General features: G+C 40.6%; 1 protein-coding gene across 4 annotated transcripts in view; it reads right to left on the reverse strand.

The window, feature by feature from the left end:
* TCF12 (transcription factor 12) overlaps positions 1-17,320 on the reverse strand; it is a 386,352-nt gene that overhangs the window by 22,659 nt on the left and 346,373 nt on the right. For 2 of the 4 annotated variants that reach the window (XM_054716201.1, XM_054716200.1), the window contains exons 13-16: positions 16,867-16,945; positions 6,987-7,060; positions 5,922-5,993; positions 5,000-5,206 (exon numbers count right to left, since the gene is read on the reverse strand). In XM_054716201.1, the coding sequence (XP_054572176.1) occupies positions 5,000-5,206; positions 5,922-5,993; positions 6,987-7,060; positions 16,867-16,945 (432 nt within the window). The remainder of the gene's footprint in view (positions 1-4,999; positions 5,207-5,921; positions 5,994-6,986; positions 7,061-16,866; positions 16,946-17,320) is intronic. The other 2 variants (XM_054716203.1, XM_054716202.1) reach the window with 1 other exon arrangement.

The raw sequence follows: 17,320 nt of genomic DNA on the forward strand, positions 1-17,320 counted from the left end.
CAGCCCAGCCTGTACCCTCTCCAATATGGGACCCCTTGAGGGATGTCCGACTGCCCGTTTAGGCCCGATCCCCGGTGGGATCGGGCCTAAACGGGCAGTCCGACATCCCTCTCACAATCCAGGACTGCTGGCTCCCAACTGCTTGCCTGCCTGCCTTCCTGATTGCCCCTTAAACCACTCTGCTGCCAGCCTGTTTGCCCTCAACTTCCCTCCTCTGCCAGCCTGGTCACCCCTAACTGCCCTCTCCTGCAGGGTTGATTACCTCTAACTGCCCTCCCTTGCAGGCCAGGTGCCTCCCAACTGCCCTCTCCTGCTGGCCATCTTGTGGTGGCCATCTTGTGTCCACATGGGGGCAGGATCTTTGACCACATGGGGGCAGCTATATTGGGTGTTGCAGTGATGATCAATCTGCATAGTACTTTTTTATTAGATAGGATAGAGGCCTGGTACAGGGGTGGGGGCCAGCTGGCTTGCCCTGAAGGGTGTCCTGGATCAGGTGGGGCTTCCCTTAGGGTGTGGGGCGGCCTGAGTGAGGGGCCTGTGGTGGTTTGCAGGCCGGCCACGCCCCCTGGCGACCCAAGCAGAGGCCCTGGTATCTGGAATTTATTTTCCTTCTACAATTGAAACTTTGTAGCCTGGAGTGGAGCCAAGCCTGGGGCTCCCTCCGAGGCCGGCCGGCAGCTATTTGTGTTGGGGTTATAATTGAAACTTTGTTGCCTTAAGCGGGTGGGCCTGGCCAGGGTGTGCGAAAAGTTTTGCTTCCCCTGTTGCCGGCGGCAACCCTGGCCTGCTCTCTCAAGCTCCATTCTGCCGCCATTTGTTTGAATTTGTTTCCCTTCTATAATTGAAACTTTGTAGCTTGAGTGGAGGCTTAGGCCTGGCTAGGGCAGGCGGAAAGCTTGGCTTCCTCTGTTACCTAGGAAACCTTGCTCTCTGTGGCTGTAGCCATCTTGGTTTGGGTTAATTTGCATACTTGCTCTGATTGGATGGTGGGCGTGGCTTGTGGGTGTGTCGGTGGTGTGGTCAATTTGCATATTTGTCTATTATTAGAGAAGATTCTATCTCTGCAGAACACAAATAGAATGATGAAAAGTAAATATTTTTGAGTAGCAACCTCACAAATTCTATAGGTGATATAGAATTACTGATAAACTGATATTTCTGTGGTTACTTTGTAATTTTGGCCACATGACCTCCATTTTTAGGAGCCTAAAACAAATACTAACTTAGGATCACACAGAGGAAAAGTATATAAACTACCAGAAAGTTAAACAAGACAAAAAAAGGTAATGCCAGAATGTAAAACTGTCATTTTTTAGTTACAATATATGGAATAAAAGCAGGAGATAACTCTTAGAGATGGCTGTCAATAGTTACAATTATGTCCCCCCAAATCACACACCCTCCAAGAATATGAAAATAACTGAATCCATATAGGTGGGTTCTGATAGAAAAATCCTCAGACACGGATAGAAACACTAGGATAAGAGTCTTCCTCCTTGGCTAGAGGGGGCTGAAGAGGTGGGTGATGGGTGATACATCTGTAATAATGTCAATAATAATAAAATATAATTTAAAAAAAAACAACAAAAGAGTTTTCCTCAATAGTATGCCTAAGGCTTAATTGGGAGAGTCACTGGCAGACAGATCTTTATTTTATACCACCCTTTGCCATTTTGCTGAAACTGAGAACTGAGGATTCACAGCTAAAAAGTTCATTTCAGGAGGACAAGTGAAATACTGACTCACCTGACAGTGTCAGATTTTATAAGTTAATACTTTATATTTTGAGGTCAAACCTGGCAAAAACATCTAAATCTCCACCTCTACTAGTGATTGTGTCCGAATCGGGAGGATATAGTTGATGATGTCTAGCAGATTTTTACCAGCTCTGTGTCCTCTCAGAAAGTTATAAACACTGAAGGGAAGACCTTGATGGACACATTAAGCAATACCTTGGCTTAGTTGTTGTGGGATAATGCTGCTGCTCAGACTAAGCCAGACTCTTCACATGTTTCAGAAAACTCTTTTTTTCTTGATTCCTTTGACTTTTTTCCTTTTTAAAGAATATCTTTGGCAGCCCTTTTGTTCATGCTCTGAAGTAGGCAGCAAATTCCTAGAGGATATATGTGGCTACTTTCTTAATTAAAAGCTTCAGGGCAATATCTAATGAAACAATTTTCTCTTTATTAGTACATGTCCTTTAAAATGTACTAGATTTCTAGATGGCTTTGAAGGAATGGATTTAAAAAAATCCCTTCCTAACTAATATCCAAAATTGATAAATACTAAAACAAAAAACAAACCAACAAAAAGTTGGTAAAAACTACCTTCTAGCCCTGGCCTTCAGGGCTCAGTGATTAGAGCATTGGCCTACTCATCGAAGGGTCTTAGGTTCAATTCCTGGTCAAGGGCACAAGCCTAGGTTGCAGGTTCGATCCCCCACCCTGTTGAGTTTCTTTCTCTCCCCTCCTCCCCTTCTACTCTCTCTAAAAGTCAATGGAAAAAAATCCTCAGGTGCAGATTAACAACAACAACAACAAAAAAAACACCCAAAACCAAAACAAAACCCCCACATAGGTTCTATTTTGTACAAATAAAGGAACTGGTTTTTTGAAATAAACTTTTATTGGAACACAGCCACACCCATTTTAATTGGGAAGAGTCAGATATCCTATCTAATAAAAGACTGTACCTCTGCTACAAATTGAACTGTACCTCTGCTACACCCACAAGCCACACCTACCAGCCAATCAGGAGTGATATGCAAATTAACCCAACCAAGATGGCTGTGGCCACAGAGCAAGCAGGAGGCTTAGCTCTGCTCAAGGCTACAAAGTTTTAATTATAGAAGATAAATAAATCCCAGATACCAGGACCTCCACTTGGGTCGCCGGGGGGCGTGGCCAGCCTGAAAACCACCACAGGTCCCTCGCCAAGGCCGCCCCATGCCCCAAGGGAACCCCCACCCTGATCCGGGGCAACCTTCAGAGCAAACCAGCTGTCCCCCACCCATGCACCAGGCCTCTATCCTATCTAATAAAAGAGTAATATGCAAATTGACCATCATTCCAACACACAAGATGGCTGCCCCCATGTGGTCAAAGATCCTGCCCCCATGTGGACACAAGATGGCCACCACAAGATGGCCAGCAGGGGAGGGCAGTTGGAAGGGACCAGGCCTGCAAGGGAGGGCAGTTGTGGGTGATCAAGCCGGCAGGGGAGGGCAGTTAGGGGTGACCAGGCCAGCAGAGGAGGAAAGTTGGGGGCGACCGGGCTTGCAGAGAGGGGCAGTTGGGGGGACCTAGGCCTGCAGGGGAGAGTAGTTGGGGGGGACCAGGCCTGCAGAGGAGGGCAGTTAGGAGTGATCAGGCCTGCAGGGGAGGGCAGTTAGGGGTGACCAGGCCTGCAGGGGAGGGCAGTTAGGGGCAAACAGGCTGGAAGGGGAGCAGTTAGGCATCAATCAGGCTTGCAGGGGGGTGGTTGGGGGTGATCAGGCTGGCAGGCAGGCGAGCAGTTGGGAGCCAGCAGTCCTGGATTGTGAGAGGGACGTCCGACTGCCCGTTTAGGCCGGATCCTACTGGGATCGGGCCTAAACGGGCAGTCGGACATCCCTCAAGTGGTCCCAGATTGGAGAGGGTGCTGGCTGGACTGAGGGACACCCCCCACCCTGTGCATGAATTTTGTGCACCGGGCCTCTAGTATTAAATATTATAGCAGATAAACTGGAATATAAACAGTAATCTATATACAGTGAAGAATTAAAAAATGATTAAGAGGTGAGAAAAGTAAAAACTGCAAATGTTGCAGTATAGATAAAGTTGGGATTAGAATATACTTCCAAATAAGGATAGATAATATTTCAACAAAATATATATTTCTATGAGTCTCACAATTTATAAATGTTCACACATTTATTATCTTATCAATAGCAGCAAAAACTAACTTTAAAGGAGAGTGAATTTCAAGATATCTTGACATTACCACCACCCCCCCCCCAAAAAAAACCTGGTTGTTAAGATATAGAGATAAAGTTATATCTAAAGTCACCATGTTACTGAAAACAGTTCTCAGGAAACCAGGCTGCCTTGTTTGACGTTTACCTCAGCAGCTCCAAAATGAACGTTGATGGCTGTCTGGCATGTGAATGTGAAAATCGGCAACCAATCCTATTTTACAGAACACAAGCCTTCAGCATTTGAGGCACCTAATTATTTTGATGATAGGTGAGTTTCAGCCTTGATCATATGGCTTACAGCTAGAAATCTGTTTCATAGGAGAATATTTCACACCATGCAATGAATCTTAGAAACCATGTCATATACATGCGAACACATGGTATCAGTTAAATAGCAGGTTCAAAAAATAATGTCAGACATTCAAAATAAAATTGGTGATGTGCATAGCTATAGAATTTTACTTTTTTTTCTCTAAAGAATTACCACATTTTAAAAAGATGAACTGAATTATTTTATTCTCTTTGGGGATTAATCTAAAATTGTTTCCTTTCAGTGTCACTTAAATTACAGCCATTCTTAAAACTACCCCCACATTTTTTCTTCATTTGGGAATAAAGCTTAAATATGGACCTGTACAAATAATTTCACATTCCTTCTGCTAGTAAAGGCTGGTTCCAAACTATAATAAACAGATTTTCTAGACCAGAACCCCTGAAACCCAGTCTTGCTTTACTACTTTTGCTATTCAGACTTTCTACACACCATTTCAAGGCAAAAACTCTTCTGCCAATAATATGCATCTGGAAAAAAAAAATCCAAGTTTAAGCTAAAATGATCTCTGTAGAAAGTTTCTGCTTTTTGCACATGATCATAGCAGGATTTTAAGGCCAATGCTCAGCCAATAACCCTGCCCAGGACAGTAAAGGAAATTCTTAAAAGCCACTCTATTTCCCTTCAAAAAGAAGGCCTCTCTCCCCCAAAAACATTTAGGACAATATGCTTTGGGAGTTATTATTAAAAAAAAATGAGCACTATTTTACCATTGAAGCAGATCGACTGCTTGTTACAAGGCTTGATCCACCATAGTTTGAATTGAGGCTTCCAATTGGTGCATTGTGGGATGGTCCCAATAAACTGTGTATATCACTGTGACTAGCAGGCAAATTGGTGGAAGGTCCCACAGCATGGTTCCGCAGCACATGGATAGCATCATCCAGTCTGTCTAAACGATCCTCCATTCGAGATTGCTGGAGTGATTGAAAAAAGACATGGAGGTTACCACTGGTAACTAATAAATTCATTAAAACTTCTATGTTTCCTACTTTGGGATATATGGAAGACAGCAAGTGAAACCTGCACTACAAATCAATAATCAAAGAAAGTAGACTATGCTAAATTAACAAAGCTTCAGAAACAAATCACTGCTTCCTAAAATCAATTTACCAATCTACCATGAAGTTACTTCTTTAATTTCTATAAAAGATGAATGCTACTGTACTACTGTCTGATAATTATAGCTGATAAAAAAGATAACGGGTACTTTAATACTGATCTTTGAAATGAAGGCAATTTGGGGACACATTCTCCAATCCATCAAGTTCCAGTTGTGATTTTAAGTGAATAAAACATACCTATCTGAAATAATGAACACATCCAAATATTCTCTTTCACAAAACTGAGGAAATGATAGACTGTCTGTGGATACATACATGCCCCATACACAAATATATTAGAATTTTTAAAATCAAAAGCACATGCTAGTAGAGCTCTTTTAAAAAGAATCATTCTCAACAACATAAGCAAACAAAAGTCTATTCTTACACACTGTTACAAAAACTGAAATGGTCATTGTTTGGTTTTAAAAGACTTTGGAGTCTGTACAGGCTTGAAGATTTTAAATGGATAATAGGAATTATAATGAACTGAAACAGAAAAAAAGGCACCATCTAAAAGAAATAGTACCTCACAGACATCCTTTAAGAAGGACATTGCATCTTGCAAATGCTCGTGAAGTTGCTGCTCAACTCGATTTTTCTGGCAAAGTCAAGACAGAACAGGAGGCAAAGCACAGGTTAAGATTAACTCCAAAAGAGATGAGGAAATAGCTGATGTGCATGTCAGCATAACATGTTAGTAAAGTTAACGCGGAGACCTGTGAGATCTACTTGTATTAAGGTATGAGAAGGCTGGAATTTAATAGCAAAGTTATAAGGTTAGCTTCTAAATAGCACAAATGCTTATATGTGATTCAAAATATGCGAGAAGACTTTCCTTTAATTTAAAATATTCTATTAGTCACAGAAAAATAACTTTTCTATTTGCATTCCATCAAGTCATCCTTATTTTGTTTTTACAATATTTTGTAATTCTGTGGTAAGCAAAGAAAAGCAACAGTAGTTAACATTCAACCACAAATTCTTCACGCTAAATACCTAGACAGGCTCCTTTATTCTACTACTTTGTTTGTTAAATAACATTTTCACTTGTACAATTTACACAAGACATTATTTTTTTTTAGAAAGAAAACATGGGAAATAATAATCTTCATGACAAAAATAATGGCTATTACATTTTCAATTTTTAATGGAAATGTACTAAACTATATATACATCATATAAGAAAGCATTAAATACAACTATTTTCCATTGCTGGACTAATTTTCTTGCTTTTACTTGGTCTGTGTGGTTTTTTTTAAGTTTCCTCTTATACATAAATGCAAAAGTATAGAAAAATTAAGCCCTATATTTTTCAAAGAAACAAAAATTCCATTACACTATTTTAACACCAGCTGTCCTTAGACCAGAAGCCTAATGTCTCAAAGAACAGATGGCAAAGGCACACCCAATGTATCTTATATTGTTCAATTAAATCAGGCCATTTGTTAGCAAAGAATTTGTGTGTAATGCTATCCTACTGTTTTTTTTTCATTGTTACTCAAGATTTACTAAAAAAAAAAAAAAAAAAAAAAAAAAAAGAACTGCATACTATCAGATAAAAGCGACCTGTATGTTTCTAAGAGTCTCTTACCAGGGAGTGGAGTGAGTTTTCATAGCTCGGAGATGAAGGAGCTTGCCCTCCAGGTCTAGGCCACTGACTAGTACCTGTTAAAACAAAATCCCAAAGTACCCACACCTTGGTTAGTTCCAGTATTCTTGATAATGTTCTCAAGGGGGTAAATATAAATTTATATGAAAATTTTTGTTCAACCTTCAGCATAGTATTGGCTTCTTGTAAGCCCAACACATTAAAAAAAACTTTTTCATTATTAATACAACAGTGAAGGGAGATGAGAAAACAAAGAGGAAAAAACCCTATACTAGTACTTTAAAACATAACTACTTTTATGTTTGCATATTCTTCAGATTGTCACTATGCAAACATATCTTCATAAAATGTACTTAAAGTACACATAATTTAAAATTCTGTCCCTGCCATGGTTTTACATAGTCTTTAAAATAATGCTATTAATGAATGACTACATTAATATTCATGTGATTCTCTAGATCATAATTTGCTTAACCACCATTATCTCACTGCTGGACATTTTGGTTGCTTTCAATAGGCTATTATGAATAGTAAATGAATAATATTATATTACAAATAGTAAATAGAGAAAATGTCTTGAAGATAAGTAGCATTCTAAATTAAAAGGTACAAACATATTTATGATTTAGTTATGCACAAATGCACCAATTTCAAATGACTGCATACTATCAGATAAAAGCGACCTGTGCACTTAGGATTATCTGTTAAAAACTTTCCCAGCACGATTTATACTAAAAGCACATTATTTAATTTGGAAATATTATAAAACTTTTCTTAAATTTTGTTTATTCTTCAACTTTAGAAAAGTACCAATATAATAAAAACTGAAGATAGGAAATAAGAAAGGATACAAGTTTCAAGTAGAAAGAATAAAAAGGGAAAAAGTCTTAAGAAAAAATAAAGAGCTTAATTCATCCATAGGTTGGGGAGAATGCAGTTTTTTTAAAAAATATATTTTTATTGATTTCAGAGAGGAAGGAAGAGGGAGGAAGAGAGAGAGAGAGAGAGAGAGAGAGAAGAGAGAGAGAAACATCCATGATGAGAGTGAATTATGGATTGGCTGCCTCCTGCAAGTCCCCCACTGGGGATTGAGCCCACAACCCAGGCATGTGCCCTTGACCGGAATCGAACCTGAGACCTTTCAGTTCGCAGGCCGACGTTCTATCCACTGAGCCAAACTGGCTAGGACAAGAATACAGTTTTAATGGTCTTACCAAACAGCTTTAAAAGGAAAAAGAACAACTGATCAAAAATTTTAACTATTTCATGATTGTGCATTTGAAAGTAAGTTATTTATAGAAAACAACAGACGATTCTATTAAATATATATTACAAAGAAATATGAAGTTGGCAAAGTTAAAGGTTTGCTTAATTTATCTCATTTATTGCTAACTTAATTTTAAACTATGTTCTACCAGAGCCTGTTGTTGCAGGTTAATTTGCCATATTTAGGAAACCAGAAACATACGTATATTTCACCTTAGCTGAATAACCTAGCAATTGCATTACCATTGATCATATATGCTTTGCAAGTGGAAAAGTTGGATACATACATTCTTAATAACTAATTATATGTATACTGTTGTGATCATACAGAAAAATTTTAAATTCTAAAATTGTAAGAAAAAGTATATGTTTTATATACTTCATCAGCTAACCGTTGTTGTCTCTTTACTTATAAAAGCAAATTACAAACAAATTATTTTGAGGACCAATAACTGCTTCCTGCTGGACATACAAATGTAATCATAATCCAACTACACAAATAAGGACAGTTTAAAATTGCTCACTGCCCTAGCCAGTTTGGCTCAGTGGCTGGGGGAGGTATATCACAGTAGATAGAGCGTTGGCCTGCAGACTAAAGGGTCCCAGGTTTGATTCCAGCAAGGGTACATGCCCAGGTTGCGGGTTTGATCTCCAGTGGGGGGCATGCAGGAGGCAGCCAATCAAGGATTCTCTCTCATCACTGATGTTTCTATCTCTCTATCCCTCTCCCTTCCTTTCTGAAATAAATAAAAATATATTAAAAAATAAATAAAATTGCTCATTAAAACAGAAGCTTGTAGACTAATTTTATAATTAACAAGTAGAATTTAGCAACCAGTAAACCCAGTAACTGACTATATGAACAATTCATATAAAAACGAGTAAACAAAACTTTATTACTGACTAAGCACTGGTGGAGAATTTATGTAAATAAGAGGTTAATCGTAATCTATTTTGGAAAATAATCCTAAATTATTTAAAAATAGTTTCCCTTAATGTTTATAGTATTTTATTTTCAATCATTTTGCTCCATCTTTCCCAACCCCCTTGGGTGATCAGCCTGTCATAGGAGCCTGATCATCACATTTCTTAATTTGTGTGGAATATTAATTCAAGTTTTATGTTTAAATACCTCAGAATTGTTAGAACACATCTGTTTTGCAAAACATGCAATTTTTCTGTTTCATCACTAACGTAGTGTTGAACAATAAGATGTGTGCACTAAAAATCACCAACATTTGTTATTTTTTTATCGTTATAGGAAAAAACTATGCTAAGGTCTACCTCCAAACTGTAATTTGTTAAATTAGAAAAGTATACGTCTACTCAAACCTATTTTGTTTTTATTAAAGATAGGGCTGTCTACTGTGATATACCTAGTTAAAACAAAATACATGATTAAATCACTGTTATCGGTCTGAACCCATACAGATGCAAAGTTAAATTTCATGGTCAGAGCTCCTTGAACCCACTTGGTCATTTCAAAACTTCATGCTATTGGTAACAAAGGGGATGGCTGGAGAGTTATAGTTAGTTCAGCAGAAGTCAATCCTATGGCTGGCAAAACTTAAAGGGAGGCATGAAAGTTTAGTGGATATGGGAATTAGTGGACCTTCATTCTTGCTGATCTGTACTATTAATTAATTTTATAATCCCTGACTATGACAAAGGCACACATTGCTTTTTGTTTTGTTTTTAATCTGTCTTACAAGGCCAATCAAAGATATGAAAGCACTCATTTCATTAGCCTAAAGGTTTTTTGAATATGGGACATTATTATTATTTCTTCATGATGGTAGATCTATTGTGTAATCAGTGAAGAAAAAGGACACATAGACTTTTACAACTTTAGCCCAGTAATGGCTTATTAAACTAAGGATGAAACCTTTAGGGCTATGAATAGAATTCAAATTCTGGGAACAGACGATAATGCTAGCTAGCATACCTCTGACTCTGGACATTTTTTTTTTTCAACTAGTGTGTGAATAAAATACATAGATTAAATTTAGAATATGTTGGTATCTCTAGCTTGTAATCATCAACTGTAGCATCACAGCACAAATATGAAAAAAAAGGTGCAAAGGCTGAAAACCTCAGGGGTTTCCTAGAGCAGCACCAACCTTCCGGACCTCGGAGACACCAGTGGTCCACGAACCACTGGTTGGCGACCGCTGTCCTAGAGACTAGAATGTTGCCCCCTTTCCTTCACTGTCACCTGTTATCTGGTGGTAACATATATACAGGTTTTTTTAAAAATTATTTTTTATTTTTCAATTACTGTTGACATACAATATTATTAGTTTTAGGTATACACATAGTGATTAGACATTTATGTAACTTAAGAAATGATCACCCTTATAAGTCTAGTACCCATCTGACATCATATATCTCTCTCCATAAAATGCCAGCAACCGGAACACCATAATGACTAGAATGACTGGTAACTATGATGCCCACTGTGGCCAGCAAACCAGCCCAATGAGGGTGTGTGTGTGTGTGGGGGTGGCCGGCCGACCAACCTCCCGCAACCCCTCCCCCCCCCAGCCGGCCCTGCCCTTGATCGCACCCCCATCCCAATAGGGGGCGGGGCTGGTCGGCCAACCTCCTGCAGCCCCTCCCCCCCGGCTGGCCCAGCCCCTGATCCCCCTACCCCAGTAGGGGACGGGGCCGACTTGCCAATCTCCTGCAGCCCCTCCCCCCACTGGCCCCACCCCCAGCCAGCTCTGCCCCCGATTGGCCCCCCACACCAATCAGGGGTGGGGCTGGCTGGCCAACCTCCCCGGGCCCCTCCCCCAGCCACTGATCCCTGATTGACTCCCCCCACCCCATTTGGGGGCGGGGCCGACTGGCCCACTGCCCAAGCCCCTCCCCATGGCTGATGCCACCCCTGATCAGCCCCCACCACTGCGATTGGCCCACAGCCCCTTCCCCCAGCCAGCTCAACCCCCAATTGGCCCCCCACCCCAATCCAGGGCAGGGCCCACTGGCCAATCACCCATGGCCCCTCCCCCCAGCCAGCCTGGCCCTGATAGGGCTTGCCAGCCAACTTCCCGCCATCTCTTCCTCCCAACAGTTCCGACCCCAATCTGCACTGATTGGGGCCAGGCCGGCCAGACCCCACACATGCACAAATTCATGCACTGGGCCTCTAGTAGCTATTATAATATTTTTGACTATATTCCCTATGCTGTACTTTATATCCCATGACTGTTTTTGTAACTGGTAATTTGCACATCTTGATCCCTTCACCCTTTTTGCCCACCTCCCCCAATCTGGCAACCATCAATACATTCTCTGTATCAATGAGTTTATTTTGTTTTTTAAGCTACCACATGTAAATGAAATCATATGGTATTTATCTTCCTCTGTCTGACTTATTTCACTTAGCATAATACCCTTATAGAAGTTTTAGGCTCCTACTTCCTTTTATTAGATAGGCATAAGCTTTCAACTATTAATATAGTTAATTTCTGTAGTTGCCCTGGGCTTTTAGTGAGCACCCCAAAGAGCTAACTTTTATTCAAGAAGGTTATAATAAATCTACTTGATATTAAAATTTATTGACCACTTCCAGAAAACAAGCTAGCTGGGTGACCAGGAAAACAGCATCAAATTATTCTGCTAGAAAATCAGGGAAGACTGCCTTTGATCACTAAATCTAAAATTCATTCAATGTTTCTGATCTGTTCTTTGTTTTGCCTAATAAAATTGGTTAATAAATTTAAAGAATAGATACTAACATTTTGTGTGGCTGAGAGAAAATCTTAGGACCATTTACCATGCATTTTCTTATTCTGTTAGTTGTTTCCCTTTATAATCTCACCCAAAACTTAAACATTCATGAGATTCCCCTATGTTTGGGAAAGGTTGGATAATCCTTAAGGTAGCATTTAGTGCTCTGTGTTCCACAATCTGGCCCCAGCCAACCTTTCCATCTTACTTCTTCACACATCCACACATGAAGAGTTCATAATCAGTATTCTCAATGGCTCTGGAGGAACAGGTCACATAGTTTCTTACATCTGCATCTTTGTTATGCTTTTCCCTTTATAACCAGAAACTTCTATTTACCTCCTTTTAAAATACTACTCTCTTCATGAACTTTATCTTGAGTGCTCTACTTTAGATAAATATCTTATTGATTAAACTAACCAAAACTGAGGAATCCTTTCTTTCCTCTGTTCCTCTCTTTATTTTCATTGTGAATGTTCTGAAGATTGCCATTGAGTACTGAAATTATTAAACTTTTATTCACTTATATTCAAGAAGCAGATAAAGAAAGTCAAAACATGGTTTTGCTTGTCTGCTTTCTCAGTTCCCTTAATAAACACATTCTCTTACCTCAAATACTAATGTCTTCCCAAATGACAACTGTAATAGATACAGCCACTCTTCTATCTTGCTGCCAGAGTCCTGTTTTTGTTCAGAAGGTGTGTGTGTGTGTGTGTGTGTGTGTGTGTGTATGCATGTGTGTATCCTTTCCTAGTGTTAGCTGGGGAAGAGTAATTGTATCCTTGCCTCTTGGGATAAACCTGATGTCTAAGATAAACATGTTGGTCTCTGTCTATTGAGAGCAATTGTGTTCAACACTGGCCAATGAATCATGAGGGGAAATCTGTTGAAGAGATTTATGGAGAAGGATTCTTAAAAGACAAAGAAAAGATGGTTCTTTTTTTCCTATTGGACACTGTTATGTCCACATGTGGGACCTTGAACTGCTATCATGCCACAAGTCTGAGGAAGAAATTGCAAAGAAGGATGTAATGGTCCAAGAACTTGCTCTGTATGAGCTTCTTGTCATACAAGATACCCAACTCCCTTACTATTTCAGCTAGCTGAGACAAGAGTTTCTTTTTCTTTCAGCCTAAAGCTTCATAAATGATACAATATCATCGCCTCAGAAGTTTCCTCATAAGCATTCTCTCAGTAAAAATGTATGTTATTGGCCTGAAAAATTCCCAAGGAAAATGAGCAGGATTTAACACATTAAGTACCCTGTCAGTCACCAGTGACTGACACTATACTTTCCGTCTGGAAGACAAAACGGAGGCACTTAACTTGTTAAGCAAGAATGATCATTTCCTCAGAAGCTGCCTCCGTGGCTCTGCACCTGTTTATCTACCCTTACAAGCCTGTGCTCAGTCTGGCTAATGAGGCATGAGGGGTAGGGCAAGAGTAGAGAGCACACAGTGGGTAGAATTTTTTTACTCTAGAAAACAGGCCACTGCCATTCAGGATACATAATAATTTCCACATTATGTAGGAGTGTTGGTTTGCTCCATCTTTTTCATTTTTCCTTCAACTGTGAATACTTTATCACATAGTGCTACTTCCCTTTTTCACTCCTCCCTCTTCATCTCTGCAAACTGTGTGTGTGTGTGTGTGTGTGTGTGTGTGTGTGTGTGTGTGTGTGTGGAGATAAAAAGGAATCACTAGACACAGGAGATGGGAGATACACCTGCATAAAATCAGTTGTCAATTTGCCCTTTCAAAAGTATTTTTCTTTGATTAGAATACTAATTTAAAAGCCTATTAACAGCTTCATTACACAATTCAACAGTCCATAGATTTTTCATTAATCAGCTGAATTAAGGGGAAAAGAGGACTCCACCCATTAAACATCAACTAAAGATGGAGGAAGAAATGTGAGATTCGACTTTGGTCTGTCGTTTTTTTGAAAAATGTCTAAGTCTCTGATTTTCCATTTTACTGATGTTACTTCCTAGATGCTGAGCTCCTCTGTTGCCTGCTTTCCTATCCAGTGTTAATGAAAACCAAAGGACACTTTTATAGCTATCTTACTGGGCAGTGGAGCAGAGGCAGTGGAAACATATAGTAAAGGGCTAATGTAGCACCTCAGATGAGAAAGTGAAACAGGCTCTGGCAAAAATGATACCAATAATTTCAGTAAAACTCTGCCAAGAGGGTGAGTAGGGTTAAAGTTACATCATTCTTCCGGTAATTTCAGCTCTCTGTTAAACAACAACTTTAAATCAATGGGTCTTTCATAGTCCAGTCTATGTGGGGAACAGCTGTTCAACTTTTACTAGACAGCTGAAGCCATGGTGTCTGAGAAAGTGGCAGAACCTGCTAATAGCTGAAAGCAGCTGCCAGCAGTTCATCATCTCCACATTGGAATGCTCAGAGCAGAGTCACTGGCTAACACACACAGCACAGGTGATAGCCAGGGCCTGGATACACCAGAGCCCTGATTTTTAGAAATCCTGCACAATGCAAAAAAGGCTTAACAAAAACAACAAAACCACACAAACTTAACTAATGGCTTAAACAGAAAGAGAATAATTTCTGAGGTTAACTGTTGGAGGAATATGGCAATTTTTACCCATTTGCCTGACTAGCCTAATATCTTTCCTCAGAACTAATACCTTTCTTTTTCAGCATAGTTTTTCTCCAAATACTGGTAGAAAATAAAATATAAGTTTTTAAATTATAGCTTAACAGATATTAAGCATTTTCCTATAATTTTATTTATTCCTAATAAACCTCAAAATTTCTATTTACAATAACATTTGTATTGCAACAAATTTATACTGTAGGAAGGATAAATCTGAGCCACTTATTTAACTCCACTAACAATATTTATCTACATTCACAGAGAGTTCTTTTCCTTAGCAAAAAACCCCAACATTTTCCCCAGGAATTTATTTACATATCCTATCTAATAAAAGAGTAATATGCAAATTAACCATCACTCTGTTACACCCACCAGCCATGTCCACCGGTCAATTAGGAGCAAGTATGCAAATTAACCCAACCAAGATGGCTGCAGCCATGGAGAGAGCAGGAGGGAGCCAAGCTTTCCGCACACCCTGGCCGGCCCAGGCCTCCACTCCAGGCTACAAAGTTTCATTATAGAAGGTAAATAAATTCCAACAGAAATGGCAGCAGCCACGGAGCTGGAGAGAGCAGGAGGCTAGGGTTGCCCCTGGCAATGGAGGAAGCCAAGCTTTCTGCACACCCTGGCCAGCCCAGGCCTCCACTCCAGGCTACAAAGTTTCAATTATATAAGATAAATAAATCCCAACAAAAATGGCGGCAGCCACGGAGCTGGAGAGAGCATGAGGCTAGGGTTACCCCTAGCGATGGAGGAAGCCAAGCTTCTGCAGCCCTGGCTTGCCTTGGCCTCTGCTTAAAGCTACAAAGTTTTAATTATAGAAGATAAATAAATCCCAACAGAAATAGCTGCAGCCATGGAGCAAGCAGGAGGCTTGGCTCTGCTCCAGGCTACAAAGTTTCAATTGTAGAAGATAAATAAATCCCAGACACCAGGGCCTCCACTTGGGTCGCCGGGGCGTGTGGCCAGCCTGCAAACCACCACAGGCCCCTCACCCAGGCTGCCCCACACCCCAAGGGAATCCGCACCCTGATCCGGGACACCCTTCAGGGCAAACCAGCTGGCCCTCACCCATGCACCAGACCTCTATCCTATCTAATAAAAGAGTAATATGCAGATTGACCATCACTCCAACACACAAGATGGCTGCCCCCATGTGGTCAAAGATCCTGCCCCCATGTGGACACAAGATGGCCACAAGATGGCCTGCAGGGGAGGGCAGTTGGGAGGGACCAGGCCTGCAAGGGAGGGCAGTTGTGGGTGATCAGGCCAGCAGGGGAGGGCAATTGGGAGGGACCAGGCCTGCAAGGGACGGCAGTTGGGGGCGATCAAGCCTGCAGGGGAGGGCAGTTAGGGGTGACCAGGCCGGTAGAGGAGGAAGTTGGGGGTGACCGGGCCTGCAGGGAAGGGCAGTTGGGGGGGACCCAGGTCTGCAGGGGAGAGCAGTTGGGGGGGACCAGGCCTGCAGGGGAGAGCAGTTAGGGGCAAAAAGGCTGGCAGGGGAGCAGTTAGGCATCAATCAGGCTGGCAGGGGAGTGGTTAGGGGGTGATCAGGCTGGCAGGCAGAAGCAGTTAGGGGCAATCAGGAAGGCAGGCAGGCGAGCAGTTGGGAGCCAGCAGTTCTGGATTGTGAGAGGGATGTCTGACTGCCTGTTTAGGCCCGATCCTGGTAGGGGTCCCAGATTGGAGAGGGTGCAGGCTGGGCTGAGGGACACCCCCCACCCCGTGCACAAATTTCGTGCACTGGGCCTCTAGTATATGAAATAATAACTTATTGAACCTAAAAATAAAGACAAACTATCTAGCAAAAACAATTTTTCATTTTTTTGAGTCACACACATGGTACAGGGAAATGGCAAAAACAAGGAAGAAAAAAGTTACATGTACTTCTAAATAGATTACTTTGTATATTTTCTATGGTATCTTATGAAAACTTGATTTATTTCCTTCTCCATATTTTGCCTTCATCCAATTGTCTAGCCTTATTTTTATCTTGTTAAAACAATTACCCTTAGAAATTACAAATTATTTTCAGAATGAGAGAAGATATGAAAAATTCAAGAGTAGCAAATATTTCAATAGTCTCAAAAAATGAACCCAAGAGGAAAGCTCTCTGTTCACATACTTTCTCAAAATCTATTTTTTTCATGAACTTTAACTGGATTTTATTAAAAAATTAATTTAAAATATTTCCAAGTAGCCCCTACATTTATTAAGTAGTTAGATAAAACAAAAGCCTACCTGTGAGAGGTGAGGGTGATCCAACCGGTGTTGATGGATTTGATGGAAAACTACTGCTGGTATGGTCAGGAGAATAAATCTAACCAGAAAACAAAAGATATACATATAGAAATATGTGACAACAGCAAAAATATAAATCCATTTGCATGGATTTATTTATTTACTTTTAAATATATTTTTACTGATTTCAGAGAGGAAGGGAGAGAGAGAGATAAAAACATCAATGATGAGAGAGAATCACTGCTCAGCTGCCTCCTGCATGCTCCCTACTGGGGATCCAGCCCGCAATCCAGGCATGTGCCCTTGACCGGAATCGAACCTGGGACCCTTCAGTCCGCAGGCCGATGCTCTATTCACTGAGCCAAACCAGCTGGGGCTGCATGGATTTATTTTTATAATCTAAGTTGACCACCCCTAAGACTCAGAATGAAAAACTGTTTCATTCATTTTAGGA

The sequence above is a fragment of the Eptesicus fuscus genome, chromosome 5, assembly GCF_027574615.1.
Source record: "Eptesicus fuscus isolate TK198812 chromosome 5, DD_ASM_mEF_20220401, whole genome shotgun sequence".
Classification (NCBI taxonomy): Eukaryota; Metazoa; Chordata; class Mammalia; order Chiroptera; family Vespertilionidae; genus Eptesicus; species Eptesicus fuscus.